Source organism: Tympanuchus pallidicinctus, unplaced genomic scaffold (assembly GCF_026119805.1).
Source record: "Tympanuchus pallidicinctus isolate F22 unplaced genomic scaffold, pur_lepc_1.0 scaffold10, whole genome shotgun sequence".
Taxonomy (NCBI): domain Eukaryota; kingdom Metazoa; phylum Chordata; class Aves; order Galliformes; family Phasianidae; genus Tympanuchus; species Tympanuchus pallidicinctus.
The window spans coordinates 6,195,224-6,211,870 of NW_026294619.1; the positions used below are offsets into that span (position 1 = coordinate 6,195,224).

At 38.5% G+C, this 16,647-nt stretch overlaps 1 protein-coding gene across 4 annotated transcripts in view; it reads left to right on the forward strand.

The window, feature by feature from the left end:
- The first annotated feature begins 462 nt into the window (after positions 1-462).
- The window catches only part of TBC1D23 (TBC1 domain family member 23), a 28,499-nt gene continuing 12,314 nt past the window's right edge, over positions 463-16,647 (forward strand). For all 4 annotated transcript variants that reach the window (XM_052664975.1, XM_052664985.1, XM_052664993.1 and 1 more), the window contains exons 1-10: positions 463-692; positions 6,107-6,218; positions 6,439-6,544; positions 8,867-9,071; positions 10,245-10,368; positions 12,084-12,208; positions 12,321-12,364; positions 13,572-13,675; positions 14,239-14,361; positions 15,392-15,484. In XM_052664975.1, the coding sequence (XP_052520935.1) occupies positions 478-692; positions 6,107-6,218; positions 6,439-6,544; positions 8,867-9,071; positions 10,245-10,368; positions 12,084-12,208; positions 12,321-12,364; positions 13,572-13,675; positions 14,239-14,361; positions 15,392-15,484 (1,251 nt within the window). In that variant the 5' untranslated portion in view covers positions 463-477. The remainder of the gene's footprint in view (positions 693-6,106; positions 6,219-6,438; positions 6,545-8,866; positions 9,072-10,244; positions 10,369-12,083; positions 12,209-12,320; positions 12,365-13,571; positions 13,676-14,238; positions 14,362-15,391; positions 15,485-16,647) is intronic.

Consider the following 16,647-nt stretch of genomic DNA (forward strand, 5'->3'; position numbering starts at 1 on the left):
CCTTTCATCAAGTCCCCGAGCTGAGGGAATTCAAGGAGCCTTCGTGCACGGCACTGTGACACAGCGCTTGGATTTTGGCTCTCCTTCGCAGAGCCACGAGGTGGACTCGGTGATCCTTGTGAGTCCCTCCCAGCTCGAGATGCTCTATGATTCCATGACCAGCTAAGCCCGGTTCTGAACGCAGCAGTTTACAGGCTAAGTACCCTCAGGGACAGCCGCCCTCAGGGCGCGTTGCCTTCTCCCCCTCCCTCCCCTCTGCTTTTAAACTCTCGTAAAGCGTATTTCTGGCGGGTGGAGAAAGAAAGAGGAAAACGTGGAGCGGGACGTGAAAAGCTAAGAGTCGGAGGGGGCAAACGGGGCTGGGAAAGCCAGTGGACAGAGGAAGGAGGGCTCAGAGCCTACTCCGACCGCGGCATACCTGAGCCACTGCCTTCCCCCGCCGCCGCCTCCCACCACGGCTCGTCCAGCGCGTCCCCCATGCTGCCAGCGCCACGCGGGCCCGCCTTCCTCTCTGCCCGGCTTCCGCACTTTGCGGCCGACGCCTTCACTTTGCGACAGCACCGTGGAGGGGCGGGCCGAAAGGTGTTGCAAAGAAACAACAACATACCGACTCCCCGGCCGTGCTTTACGGCTGAGCAGGGCGGCACGTCAACAGCTATGGCGGAAGGGGACGGGGCGCCGCCGAGCAGCTGGTGAGTTGGATGCCGCTGCGCGCCCGCCCGTTCCCTTCCCTCCCGCCCCTCCCAGGAGCGGAGCCGGCGAGCAGAAGGGGAGGCGGTGGAGAGGGAAAAAGAGATCGCCCCGTGCTCGCCACCCTCTGGGTGCCATCCTCCCGCGGGGCCCGTAGGCCCCAGAGCGGGGTGAGCGCAGCGCATCCTATGCCAGCCCTTGGAGGGTGCCGGAATGGGGAAGCGCTGCCTTCAGAGCGGAGCGGCCGGAGGGAAGGGCGCTGTCCCAGTGCTAGGCCGTGGCTTTAGGGCGGGACGGGAGCCTTTGGGAGCGGGCACTTCGTGGATTTGCTTTCCCTGCAAATCTGCCAACCGTAGGTGCTGGGCTGTTTATAGAATAGCTCTGCTCCTCTGCCTCCCCCAGCGCAGATATTACTTCTAATGCATTTTACATTGAGTCCCTGGTCCGTTAGTGAGGGACTGCTTCTGTGTAGCATCACTTCAATGCTAACAGTACTGATGGGGTCTCAATATCAGCCACATTTATTCACTTAAGATTTCTGAGGCTGAATTTAATCGGGTTTAAATACTGAAGTTGTTTTCACTGCACCCTGTGCTTCTACGCCTCCATATCTTCCCTTTTCTCTTTGCGTTTCTGCATTGCATGTAGTGCTGTGCTATTGCCTTGCTCTTTGTCCCCTCCACATAGGCACTTTGCAAACAGTGTGTTGTGGAGCTGCTCCTTACCGTCGTTCCCAATCTTGTTGGTTTTGCTTCTGTGCTTTGATGTGGAGGATTCTAAGTTTGATGCTTCCTGTGCCCAGGCTTCTTTGTGCATTGTTGTCTCTCTATGAAAACAACCAGAGCTGACAAGCATGCAGATGTAGCTGGTGTCTGTTCTTTGTCTGCACTGGTTTTGCAAATACAGCTCTTGGGGATGAAACAACCCAGAGTCATTTAGTAGCAAAGGGGAATGAATGGAGTTTCTTTTTCGTTTGTTTATTTAGGTTTTTTTTACAGCTTTAGTGTTTATGAAGTGTTTATACAAGTACGGTGTCTGGTACCATTATTTCTAAATAGTCCTGGCTGTTGGTATATATAGTTACAAAGCTATTCAGATCTCGTGTAATTGGTGATAGAACTAGAGGGAATGGCTTCAAGCTGCACCAGGGGAGACTTTTCTGAAAGAGTGGTCAAGCACTGGAATGGGCTGCCCAGGGAAGTGGGGGAGTCACCGACCATGGAGGTGTTCAAGGAACATTTGGATTTTGTGTTGAGGGACCTGGTTTAGTGAGAACTACTGGTGATAGGTGGATGGTTGTACTGGATAATCTTGAAGGTCTTTTCCATACTTGGTGATCTGTGATTCTGGATGGAGTCACTGACTTTCAATCTTGACACTTTGGAACATAAACTTGGACATAGAATAAGAGCCATGTTGAAATGTCTGTGAAAAAACTTACTGCAAACCTCGTCCATTACCAATGCTGAAAGAGTATTACAGTCTTCCAGACTGCAACAAGCTGGTAAAATTCCCATTAGGAATGAGATGCAAGGGCTTGTTCTTGACATATTTTAAGACTCAGTACTGCAGTATTACTATTCTGACTAGCCCTGTTAAAAAGTAGTTACAGCATATTTGGTACTGTATTATCACGGTGTTGAAATCTACATATAGTGCTGTGCACTAACATTCACATTTAAAAAAAAAACAAACAAATAAAGCATAAAATGATGCGCATGTACATCTGAACTCTGGGACCAAAAAGGCCAGCTCTGTTCTGTTGTCCTGTATTCAGTTCCTTAGAGGGATTCAAAGGCAAGTGTAATTCTATCTCCAAATACAGCATTCAAGGCCAGGCTGGATGTGGCTCTGGGCAGCCCGGTCTGGTGATTGGTGACCCTGCACCCAGCAGGGGCATTGAAACTCAATGATCATTATGGTCCTTTTCAACCCAGGCCATTCTATGATTCATTCTACGAATGTCTTGTTTACTTCTGATTTGATATAGCTCTTGTTGAGGCATTTTTCCAGTGGTTGGAAGGATTGTAAGCTAAATTCAGAAATCATGGAAATAAGTTATTTTTCTGGGGAATATGGTGGCCTTTATGTAGATGGTTTCGTGTGTTGGGAAGGTAAAAGATGGCTGTAGAAATACATTTATATTAGCCGTTGACATGGGAAATATTCATAGGCATTTGTCACTTCCCCAGTTTTCTTCTAAGTAAGCCATGTATATAATTAGAATGTTTATAAAACTACTAGCAGTTGTGAGCTTTTTCAAAGTAAAGTCATTTGCTTAAAATACTGTTTAGCTCTTCCTTCCCTGTTACAAAAATTTATTAGGAGAATAAAATAATCCAGTCTGGCACCAACATTGATAGCCACAGTCTGTCCCAGCAGTTGTGATGGCACCATTGCTTTATGTGTGCCTATCATTGTCTCATCATGCATTCCCAATAACTGTAGCATGCAAACTGGATGTGCTTGATGTTCTAGGACACAATGGCTTTCATGGAATCATTATGATTGGAAAAGACCAGTAAGATCTAGTCCAACAGTCAGCCCATCACTACCAATATTACCCACTAACTGCAACCCTCAGTGCCACATCTACACAGTTCTTGAACACCTCCAGGGATGGTGAGTCCACCACCTCCCTGAGCAGCCCATACCAGCACCTTAATACTCTTTCAGAGAATAAATTTTTCTTGATATGCAACCCGAATCTCCCCTTGCCCAACCTGAAGCCATTCCCTCTGGTCCTATTGCTGTTTCCTGGCAAAAGAGGCTGACCTCCATATTGCCACATCCACGTTTCAGGTAGTTGTAGAGAATGATAAGGCCACCCCTGAGCCTCCTCTTCTCCAGACTGAACAATCCCAGCTCCCTCAGCCATTCCTCTTAAGACTTGTGCTCCACACCCCTCACCAGCTTAGCTGCCCTTCTCTGGACACACTCCAGGGTCTTGATATCTTCCTTGTATTGAGGAACACAAAACTGAACACAGAACTCAAGGTGTGGCCTCACCAGTGCCCGATACAGAGGGTAGATCACCTCTCTGCTCCTGCTGGCTGCATTATTTCTGATACCAGCCAGGATGCTGCTGTCCTTCCTGGCCACCTGGACGTACTGCTGGCTTCGTTCTACCAGCTGTCAACTAACACCCCCAGCTGTCACATCTCAAGTGTCTAGATTAAAAAAAAATAGTGGAAAAAAAGCATTTGACTGTTCCTGAAGATCATTGGCCTCTGGCTTGAATATCAGAGATCCTTTGATTATGCAAATTTACTCCAGAAACACTAATAGCATTACTGTGATTTATAACATTTAAAGCCACATGCCTTGTGGGAATTAACCTTTCAGGTCATGGCTTATGTGTGGAATGGGATTGTCTACATCTTTATCAAAGCTTTGGATGGCTTCTTGAAATAGACTGCAGCCATGGTAGAACGGAAAGCCACGATCAGTGCTGCATTCTTTCCAAAGTAACTAAAAAGCTCTTGTCTGTGAGAACAGAGAACTTCCTAGCTGATATTCACACAGGAATGACAAGGATCCAGATTGCTAGCAGTTTGCTGGAGCACTTATAGTACAACACAGAGTGAAATCAGCTAAAACATGGCCGGGGGGGCGTGTAATAAAGTATAAAGACTTTTTTTTCCCCCCCCAAATAATTTTCTTTGAGGGGCATAGAAATCAAATTTGAATATTACATTTAAAGTCCTTGTTGTGTACAGTGCAACTTGCATGCAACTACTGCATTCATTCCCATGTTCCCGTTCGGTACTTGGCTAGTATTTGTAGCAACTAACCGTATTTTGAATGTGCGATAATTCCAGCTTGGCTGTTGCTCTCTGTTCTGTTTGTCATGCAGGGAGTGCACAGAAATATGCAGTACAGGTGAGAGCATCTGTCTCCCTTCAGCTTATGTCTGATATTGGCTTTTACTGGCATTAGATCACCCCTCAGTTCATCCAGCTCTGCAGAGCACCACGTCTTTTACGTGCATGTCCTGGAAATCCGTGATTTGTATTCAGGATGAACTAATTTGGTGGTTTAATTTTTCCACCATCGATGGTTATGTACACAGTTAGACAACAGGATAAGAGATGTGATAAGAGATGTGCAAGTGTGCTCATGTATTTTTACCCCTCATTCTTCTATCAGAGAGGGGATATTTTCCCATGCAGTCTATAGATCTATGACCTTTGGGATAGTATTTTCAATACTGAAGTATATGGAAATTATTGTAAACTGTACTTTAAATTAGCAAAGGTACCCAAAGAGACTGCTGGCTGTGCCCCACTGTATGCTGGAAATACAAAGTGATACCAAGAGGTGCGTTGTTACAAGGAATGAATCTTTATACTTCACTATCTGTCCTAACAGCCATATTCTGTGTTTTGCACTGGCTATTGACTTCCTGGGTGTGTGTTTGGTTAGTCAGGTGGTGACACAGAGTCATTCTTAAGGCATGTGTCAGAGCTCCTAGTAAACAGTGAAGGGGATACAGGGAGTGAGAAGCTTTGCCTAGGGGACCCATATATCTTTGCCATTGCAGTTTTTCTAGTGAACCAGATCTTTTGCCATTGCTCTGCTACGTGATCCTAAAATAATCATCAGCTGTGGTTGTCTCATTACCGACAGCATGGGAATACTGAAACGGTCTGCAGAAGCTGTCACACTGTGAAGCAGTCACTTCTGAATGTGCACTCTGTCGTCTATAAATGCATAATAACTTCTGTTGTCTTGCTGTGGCAAAGTATCATTACTGTTTAATTCTCTTGTGAATTTGTTTTTCTACTTTCTACACTATTACTAGTATGTGTGTGTGTTTTATTTCAGTCTAATGCACACATCCACAGTTAGAATACTGGAACCTAAGTAAACCTGAGTTTAACTAAAAGGTCCTTCCCTACTTCAGGGAAAGATAGAGTTAGGAACTAAACGTTCTAAATCTTTGAAATAAGTTTTCCATTCTCTAGACCATTCATAATTGACCTGTAAGAACTCTGCCATCTAATTTAGGTTTAGCATTTGCTTTGAATGTAGTGTGTGTATGTGGGTGAAAATCTGCTGTCTCTATTGACTTGTAAACTAACACTGTATTTGCGTTTTTATGACACATTTTCCAGCATTGTCACTTCATTAAAAAAACAAAAACAACTGATCTGAACTTATTTTTTCTCTCGTGTGAATAGAATAGAATGAGAAGTTGAACAAACAACCTTAAAAATAAAGGAGTGAATAGTTTAGCCTTTTCTTCATCGTTGCTTCAGTAACTGGGAAATTGTATTATGCCTTTACATGTGTGTCTTTTTGCTTGATAGCAGCCTCCTGTCTATAAAGACTTAAAAGCATTGCATTGTTTTATGGTTTTAATTTTGTTTTTAATATTTTTTTTTAATAAATACGTTACGTATTGTTATTGTAGGGAAAAGGATCTTGCGGAAGCTCTAGAAGAAGGAGGCTGTGATCTTGAAACTGTGAGAAACATCATTCAAGGAAGGCAATTGCCTGCTGATCTGAGGGCCAAAGTTTGGAAGGTGAATACAGTCTTAAAAAGCAGGAAATACCTGAGGAGGTTGTGTGTGATTAGAGGTGAATGAGTTAATTGTCAAGCATCTTCACAAATGAGCCAACTTGTTGATGTGTACTGGAATTTTAATATGTGTGTATGTTGATTCAGGTTTAGGATGTTATTTAGTGAATTCAACTTTTGAGGACACTAAAATGTTCAGAATTTTTCTGTATTCTTCTTTCCAGATTGCACTTAATGTTGTAGGAAAGGGAGACAGCCTCGCATCCTGGGATGGCTGTTTAGATCTACCAGAACAGAATATAATTCATAAAGATTGCCAAGAGCTAATTGGTAAGTTAGTTGCATTTAGATCACCTATGTGAAAACTGCTCTCAGTTGTCTTAGGGCTTTGTTATTTGAATTAAATAGCCTAAATGATATTTACATTTTGGAGGAAGCTTTGAGAAGGATGAGAAGCAACACACAGGAAATCAGAAACATTGTAAGAAAGTAATATCTGCTCAAACTTTGGGAAGGTGGATCTCATGGAATTTTAAAGTAATGATTCATAAGTTATAGCATGTGTGGAGACAGTCCAATAGGATGAAGACTCCAGGAGGTTAAGAAAAAAAAAAAAGAAAAAGTATCTTTTTTCCAAGTTCTATCTTCTAAACTTTCCATGGTGTCCATCAAGTTTTTAATTGTCTAATTGTCAGTATTTAATCCGAAAAACTGCCATAGCACAAAAGTGCATATAACCTCTAAGAGAAGGAGCATATTAAACATCTTCCAGTTAATAAGCTGTTTTTTTTTTTGGTAAGAATTATTTTCTTAATCATTCTTTTTTTCAGGAGAAATGAAAAGTTGTATTTCTGAAAGTAGGGCACTGTCCTGGCACTGGAACTTGTATTCCAGCATTCCTGTAAGGAGCTGCTGCAGGATCTGATTGGCAGCTCATTACAAAAATGACCAACTCCCTGATGGAACATTGCAGCAATGGTAGCATCAATGATTTGCTTATGGAGTCAGTGCTGACTGATCAGTAAGGATACTTCTTCCCATGGCATCAATAAGAGAATCTTCCATTTTGTTTCCTGGCACATTTTAATTTACTTTTACAGAACTGAAAATTAAGGCAGAGAACGGAGTTGTTCCATGCATGCATACATACCACTTCTAAAATAGTTGTACATTTTCCAGCTTGAAAATGTAGTAGAACTTGTTTTCCTTCCATGCCTGTCCTATAAAGGAAAGGAAAGAAAGGAGTTCGACTCCTGTCAAATCACATATCCCTTCAGAAAGATGGCAACAAATTACAATTATTACTCATATCATATAAAATTAATCGCTTCACTCTCTACATGCCATTATTTCTTCTTCCTTTTCTCTTTATTCCCAAATTTTCTAATATATAATAGTATTAAACTGATTAATTAATGTAGAGTCAGATCAGAAGAGAAGTTGTATAGAGATTTCAGTTTAGGGTTGGATTAAATATGTTTTTTTCATGTTCTTGCAATGCGAGTCGTTTCCCAGTTTAAAGTAAATCTTTGGATGGCGTTTGTGTTTTGCAAGCTATTTTTTCTTCAGAGATGCTGAGGAAAGGAAATATTGAATGTCCAATGGCTTTAATGGGAAATTATTAAAAGCTTCTGCAACAAAAAAACTTTAGTTAACAGTAGTGAGACTCAGAGGCTTCTTGTAACTGATGGGGAAAGAAGTTTACTAGAGATAGAATGTCAGTACTTTTTCTGAAGTGCGCCAGCTTTTCAAGTAAGAGTCTGTGCAGAAGGATGCTTTGTAAGTAATGAAAGCTGAAGCTTTGTGTAAGTATCCAGCTCAGCCATGATGATATTTAAGAAGTGTTAGCCTTACTACTTCAATTACAGAACTGCTTTTGTCCCAATTTTTTGTGCTATTTAATGGGTCCAGAATTAGTCTGTCAGTAAATAGGGGACATCTTAACTTTCCAGCTCCTCACAACATTTATAGGAAGTTGAACAATGTACTGCACTGTATGAAGGAATATATGTTCACAGTGTATTTTCTGATTAGCAGCAGTGCTAAACCTAATTTAAAGCCTGTTTGTAAGCAAATTGTTTTCTTTTTATGGTTACCCAAGAAACTCAAACACCTTTTACGAAAATAATTTAAGAGTAGATATTAAAATGTGATTTATACATAAAGACTAGATTTTAAGTCTCTAAGCCTTGCTGATTTCAAACTACTAATATTATGAATCTGCACATCAGTGAGCTTTTGAGGAACTGGAAGGTGTGAATTGCGAGTTGATCAGTGCTGAAATTCAAATGAAACTGTTGTGGAGTTGAGCATAAGCTATTTGCTGAGCATATGAAATAGAAATAGAAGAATTAAAGGCTCTATCTTTTTGTTTCATTTAGATTCCAGTAAACCTTAATTTCTCTTGTTTTGCTGTAATATTAAATGTCTTACTCTACAGAGGTTAAAAAAGTCACTCATATTTTGATGCATTTCAAGATGTATTTCTATTAGTATTTAATCTGTGCTACTAATTTAGGGTTCTTTTTTTTTGCTATTCTCTTTTTCCCAAGCATCCAGAATTCCATAGTGGTGCAGTTGCACTGTGAACTAAACGTATTCACAGTCTTTGAAAAGCCATTAACATGGTTTGTATTTCTGTGCTTATTTCAGACCGGTTGTCTGTGCCACAGGACGAGAAGTCAGTATTGCTTTTGGACATTGAGTCTGTTATTACTTTTTACTGTAAATCACGCAATGTTAAATACAGTTCTTGCCTTGGTTGGATACATCTCCTCAGACCTCTGGTTCACCTTCGATTGCCACGCAGTGATCTGTACAACTGCTTTTACGCTATCATGAATAAATACATTCCAAGGTAAAATGCTTTCTTCTGTCTGTATGCTATTTTTAAGTGCATTAGAAGTATTTTGTGATGGAATGTGTATGTTGGTATGGACTACAGAAGCATTGTTTTTAGCAGTGTTGTCAGATTCCCTGATATGTTGATAAATTGAACCATTTCTCAATGCCTGGTGGTTATAAATTCTTGATCAGGTGGCTTGTTTTTCTTATTTCAAGCTGGGTATGCTGTTGAGAGTTGATTACTGCAGAAAATACCAAGGGAAAAAGAAATTGAAAAAATACTTGGGAAAAACTCAAACAGGGCTGCTGTGCTGTCACTAGAAATGTTGGAAGGTTCTTTTTGAAGTTATTTTTGGATATATATCCATCCCTAATGTTAAAACATGGTAAGGAATTAGTGACTGACTTGAATAATTGACCGTATTAGCCATTCAAACAAAATGATTTGCAAGTGTAGAATCTTATGCTAAATTCGGTAATAGAACATTATTCTTGTCACATTTTTTGTCTTGCTAACTTAATGGGAAATCAGAGATCATGTGATAATTTCCAGAAAGAATCTCCACATGGAATTTGCTATGAATATTTCCCTGTCACTAATGTAGATGTACTTTTGTTTAAGGAAGTTAGGTTGATGACTGTAGGGAGATTGGTGTATCCCATTCCACATACGCTTACTTAATGTTTTGTAGCACTTGAGATTTGTTCTTAATGCCTTATTCACACCCGCTTCTTTGTTCTAAATACTACTTTATTTCCTGCCTGATGAATTGACATTTTACTGTTAGTTGTGTGCAGAATTACCACCTTTTAAAATTCCATTGGCTGCTGTATTAGAATAATACTGTTTTGAGCTCACAACACTGGGTTAACTATGCTAGGTTTATTTTGATATTTCAATCTTCTTAATACTGCAGATATTTGAGAAAGGATATAATACAGAAGTATTAAATTCTTTCTCCTGCCTTATCAGCATAGTGGTTTTTTGGTATCTGTAGGTCCTTTTTGTTTTGGTTTGCTTTTCCTGAATTTTATGAGGTATTTTGGTTTCACGGTTAGCGCTTGTAAATCACAAGAACTATGCTGGAAATTACATTATCAGAGCTGATAAAGAATTGCTACTTTAAGTCTGATGACTGAACTTGTATTGGAAAGGTTCATGATTATTTTCACTGCTTGTTTTCAGGGATTGTTTTCTGAAGGGAAGACCATTTCACTTATTCAGGTTGCTTCTTCAGTACCATGAGCCTGAACTCTGCTCCTTTCTTGATACTAAGAAGATGACACCGGACTCATATGCACTCAACTGGGTAATAAAGTGAAAGTAGGGAAACATAATGAAAACTAAATTTATCTTGCACTGAAATATACCTTACTAGTTTAGCAAAGAGCAGTACAAGAGATTACAACTTCGTAAATTGAAATAAATTACATAGCATAGTGTGGGCTTCTTTGTCTTCAGTTGTGTGATGCAAGGTGTAAGATCTTGTAAACATGACGTTTTTATTGTTCTATATGTTGACAGAGCCATTTATGTTAGGAACTATGTGGAATGATTATGAATGAGAGCAACCAATATGGTCAAAATATAAGCAATTATAATGTTTGACATTAGTTTTTAAAGTGGGTTGTTGTATAGTTGTAGATATGGAGAAATATCAGCATAACAGATCTTTCAGAATAAGCTTTCTAATTGTTTTAAGAATGTCCATTCCAATAGATAAATTTTACTACCCAGTACAGTGCTACAGCATACAGCTGTTATGCCTTGTAGAGCTTAGACATACATATATTTCACCCTTCAAGAATCATCACATGTTCCAGTGTTTCTTGGCATCAACAATAAAATCACATGATATAGGCCAGTTGTGAATCTTCAAAAGAGGAATTGAGTCTACTGGGCCTACCTCCTTTTGTGTATTTTTCCCTAGTAAACAGAAACTTCTTTAAAGTTGTTTATTAAAAGTAGAGTGATTTATTAGGAAAAACATCTTCTGTTTGAAAGGATGTAGGGAAATGAGCTAATGTTACTGTCTCTCAGTGTCAGGCTCTCTGATGTACAAGTTTAGAGAACAATTGTAAATCTTATTTTATATAATTACATTGAAACTCACTACAAACCTTATATAGCGCTTTCTCTAAGTGTAGAAATTCATAAGCAATATTCAGAGACCTGTTGTGTCACTGTTCAGAGACATGCTGACTTCAGTGGTGTTTGATGCTGGAAGCATGGAAATATTCCATGGTAGTGTATAAAGGCAGCTAACTAAGCTTTTGAAAGCTGTTATTTTGTTAATAGCAATTTAAATGTAACAGAAAACTCAGTAAGATGCCAATGAAGCCAGTTGGGATACATTTGAATTAGGTGAGATTACAAATTTTATCTGGGATGCATAAAAGGAAATTGCTACCTTCTCTTCTATCCACTTTGAATTTTGCATTTCAGATAGTGTATTTTTAAAAGGGAGCGTGGGAACAGCCAGTTTGTTAAATGGTAATGAAAAGTTTCTGTTGCTTGCAAATGTTCAATTAGTCAGCCCTAACTAATCATAATAGAATGTTAAATAACATCATCAAACTAATGTACGACAATATTCAATTAGCTTGTTAATTGAATCCTTTTATTCTTGTTTGCTAAGCTACCTGACTAAATGTTATTAGTTTCTTGTTCTAAGTTCTGACTTAGCATAGTATATTTGGTTTTGAATGGCCGTGAGCTAAAAATCATTCCAGTCTGATTGCTGCATCACCGGTTGAGTTTTCTCTGCTTGCAACATAAAGCTGAGTTTGCCTTCCCACAAGGCATATTTATTCACACTAGAGCTGTAGCATTACTGCACTGTTTCCTTAAATATTGTTTATGAAGCTATAACTGTCTTTCAATATGTAGTACAAAGGTATATATATTTTCACATGTCTTTGTTTATTTGTTTTCTTTTAGCTGGTTGGTATCTCTTACAAATCTTATTTTGACAAGACTGTTTCTATGTTTATCTCTTGCTCACAATATTTTCTAAATTCTTAGCTTGGAAGCCTTTTCTCCTATTACTGTTCAACTGAAGTAACTCAGGCAATATGGGATGGTTATCTACAGCAAGCAGATCCATTCTTTATTTATTTTTTAATGTTGATCATCCTTGTCAATGCAAAGTAAGTGTACGGTTAAATCTTTGAAACTTTCCATGCTGACATTTACAATTGATTTTTTGTTTCATTTTGGTTTTACTGTCTTAACCTTTGCCTGTGACTTTACTGTTTTCAGAGATGTTATCTTAGCACAGGAATCAGAGAAAGAAGAAATGCTAAGTAAGTATTTCACTTATACATCTACTGGTGAAATATTCACCATATAGCACAATCCTCTTTGTTTATGTTTATTACTAAATAACTGAATTATCACTTAACTGTTTACCCACTCGTTTTTCTCATTGATACATCCTCTCACATACTAATTTCTTTCTTGTTCTTTTGCTGTGTTACATCTACCCTGTCCTGTTTTCTTTCATTTCTTTTTAGCACTCCCACACCCAGTTTTCTTCATCAGTTCAGAGTAATTGAAATAATTTGTTTCCAAGCTCAAAACAGCAACTTTCAAATCCTTTTTTAGAACTATTGCAGTTGTTGCATTTTCGTGATTATTATCTTTGTATGCACTTGATCCAGGCTTAATTCGTTGCTCTTTTCATAGCATCACAGAATGGTTTGGGTTGGAAAAGGCCTTAAAGATTACTTAGTCTAACCTTCCTGCTGTGAACAGGAACATCTTTCAATTCAGGTTGCTCAGAGTTCCATCTAGATTGGCCTAAAACACTTCCAGGGATGAGATATCCACAGCTTCTTCCACAGATTGTCCCAATGCCTCACCACCCTCATTTGTTTCTTACATTTAATATAAATGTATCCTCATTCAATTTAAAACCATTTTGCCTTCTCCTGTCACTGCATATCCTTGTAAAAAGTCTATCTCCATCTTTCTAATAAACACTGTTTTGTTTTAATATGATTAATAAAATTTACATTAAATTTCCTGTGAGCCTATTTCACTACCTTTATATTTTTATACATGGCAAAACACAATACAATCAATAAACCAGTTCTGATAGCTAAAAATGAGATCGCTCGAGGTTTTGCATCTTAGCTGTGTAGTGCAGAACTGCACCCTTGTATCATTCTAGGCAGACAACAGTACAACTTGTAAGTAACCTGTTCCAGAGGGTTTTCTTGTTCAGTCTATTTTAGGAAAGGCAGCTGACAATGTTACAACAAAAACTGAGTGTGGTAAAATTGGACTACTCTGTATCAAAGCCTTGAATTTGTGTCAAATAGGTTTCCTTAGAATGAGGAGTAGTTTTCTTTAGAGAATGAATCAACATTCATGTTGCACTTTATTAAAAAAAAATAAAAACTTAAAAAGAGATTCAAATTTAAAACAAAATTAGAAATAACTTAAAATATGGCTCTTCTCTGTCTGAAATAATGATGCACTTACATTGTTTCTATATATATATGTCAGAATTTCTAGAAACTTCACCAGCCAATCTCGAAGTAGAGGATATAGAGGATCTCTTCTCTTTGGCACAATATTACTGTAGCAAAACTCCAGCTTCTTTCAGGAAGGTAATAATGAAGTAATTTTGAAATTCTTTTCTTTTTGGTGACTGAAAACTTCTACCAACAGTACCACGTTATTTTATTGTGATATTTTAGGCATCTTTTCCATATTATTACTCTGGCAGCATTCACTTCTAGAATCTTGGAAAGATAAGAAGTTTAAGCGAAATGTATTGGCAGGAAGCTTCCCTGCAGAATTGCTGCTTCATTACCAGTGACCTTGTTTTGCAAACCAGGTTCTTGTAAGAACAGATGAAGTACAAATTCCATGCCGACAATACTGTTTTGTAGCAGACTGCACAGCAGTCTTAGCTGTATTTGTAACAGCAAGCAGAAAACAAGTCACTTACCTGAAGTAAAGCTGTGGTCACATGCTCTGTTCTTGCAGTCCTTCCTTACTCTAGAAAATCCGACTTCAGTGAATTCATGGAATAGATTTGACTATGTGGACAAAATGTGCATATGTTGGCCTTAATATTTTTGATGTTGCAAATGTATTTTTACTTTGTGCCTTCACATTTAAAGACAGTGGCTTCAGTTAACCTTTTTTTCCCCTCTTGTCTTTTCAGGACAATCACAGTCTTTTTGGCAGCAGCTTACTGGGCCTCAAAGATGATGACACAGACTTGAGCCAGGCTCTCTGTCTAGCAGTTTCAGTGTCTGAGATTCTTCAAGCGAATCAGCAGCAAGGAGTCAGTATGCTGAATTACTTTTCTCCAATTTTAAGAAAAATAAAGGAATCTCTGACTTCTTCATGTATCAGAAATACTCTGAGTGCTAACACACAAATAAATATTTGCTATTTCATGAAAAAGTATTCTTGTACTGAAGTTGTCTCCCCTTGTAAATAATCTGTTGACTGCATAACATCTGTTCTGTAGCAACCAGAGGCTACAGCGAAGGGGAACTTAATATAAATGATTTGGACCTGAGGGGTGGATGCTTGAAGTTATTCACTAATTTGAATTCCTTTCCAGATGTAGCTATTGTAGAGAAAAATTTTAAACCCACCATCATTGAGAAAAACACTGTTTTGAAATAATGGTCTGTTGTCAGTGAGCTGCTTAAACACACAAAAAATGGATTCAAGATATTTCTGTGGTAGTTCATTGCAGACATATTTAGATGCAGGGAACGGCACGTAAGACCTCTTCATACCATGCTTGCAATTTTTGAAACCAATACATGGATAATGTTGTAACTAGATTACGGTGTTTCTTGTTCACTGCTGGTATTACATAGCAGTTTATGGGTCCCAACTGGAAAATGCATGTGTTTTTTCTCCTACTGCAAATAAAGTTATGCATGTACTTATATTTAAGTTATTGGGACATAAATCTATCCATATGTGCTGTGCTTAGTAGAAATGAATTGTCAGATTAGAGCTTCATAGCCTTCTTGTCTTGTTGCTGCATGTTACTGTATCCACTACATTTATTAAGAGTAGAGGTGAAATAACTGTACTGCGTATTGTACTCTGTGATCTTTTCTGATCTGTAAGCTTGTGTATCAATGAGAAATCACTACGAAAACGCTGCTGGTCATCTGATAATAGTAGTATGGAGTTCTCCAAAATGGGGTTTTCTGATAGCTAATAGCCCATTTGAAGAAGGTTTGTGAAACTTTGGAATTACTACTAAAATATAGTTGGATTGTGTACATTCCTATCACAAACTACATGATTTTAAAATTTTTGTAATAGGTAAAATCTTTCTCTTTCAGGAAGGAGTGAGGTTCTTCGTAGTGGATTGTCGTCCTGCAGAACAGTACAATGCTGGGCACTTATCAACAGCTTTTCATTTAGACTCAGATTTGGTTCGTATGATATTTGTTTCTCTACTGATTTTTGAGTCCCAGTTTAAGTAGAAGGAAAGAGGAATGTCTGTCCTGAAAAACAGCTTGTCTGGACAACTGCAGTCTAGCTACATTACAACGATTCAATACTAAAGACAACTGGTGGTACCATCATTTTGCTGAGAAGTGTAGTCCTTTGAGACATTGGAATGTGGGATTCCAAACTTCCTGGTCTCTGGTGAGAATTGGCAACTCGTAGAAGCAAAAGTCTAGACATTGTTGGAGAAATCATCTCTTTTTAGCACTACAGTAGCCTGGTCATAAGGAGCACACGTCCTGAAAATGGTGTGGTTGCTCCTTTAAAATGCTGGCAAATAGCATGAGAGAGGAAGTGCATTAATCTTGGGACTGAGATGTACTGTAGACTAATTACTTTATTAAAAATTTTGCTGTAGTTTCTATTTGATTGTGAATTTCTAATTGAACATTCAATCGTACTTCTATCATTTTTCCCCAAATCACCTATGCTTCATTTCTGTTTTAACCCTCTGCTGTTTCATTCCATACTGCTTCCATAAATGCTCTGAATTAATTTTTCTTTACATATGGCACAACAAGCTGTTTTACCTTTCTCAGTTAAGGAACACAATCCTGCCTCTAGTATCTTAATCTCTGTAGTTAAGATACTGTATTATTTGGTATGATTTGCACAAGCATAAATGTTTAGTGTTTGGGGTTTTAACTTAGATAAAACATTATTTAGGAAGAACTTTCCCAGCAGTACATGAGAGTGTTTTTTTCTAGACTTAATTAAATACCAGATTCAATAAAGTAAAAATAAGCATTATAAACTGCTAATGAAGCTTGTTAACATTTTGGGGAAAACATCCACAAAAGTAATTTTTAAATTGGACATTATTGGTTATTGCATATTTAAGTTACTCTGTAGAGCTATGTGTCAGTTGACGTAGATAAGATCTATTGCAAATCATGCTGCATGAAGGTTGCCAGGCTCACCTGTATTCTTAGAAATACAGTGTGAGGAAAAAATTACAGAGAATAATCTTTGAGACAAAAAACCATTCATGGAAATTCAGTGCCTTTTGTGTATTTATATATATTGTATTTGGATGTGGTGCTTAGGGACATGATTTAGCAGAGGGTTGTTAGAGTTAGGGTAGTAT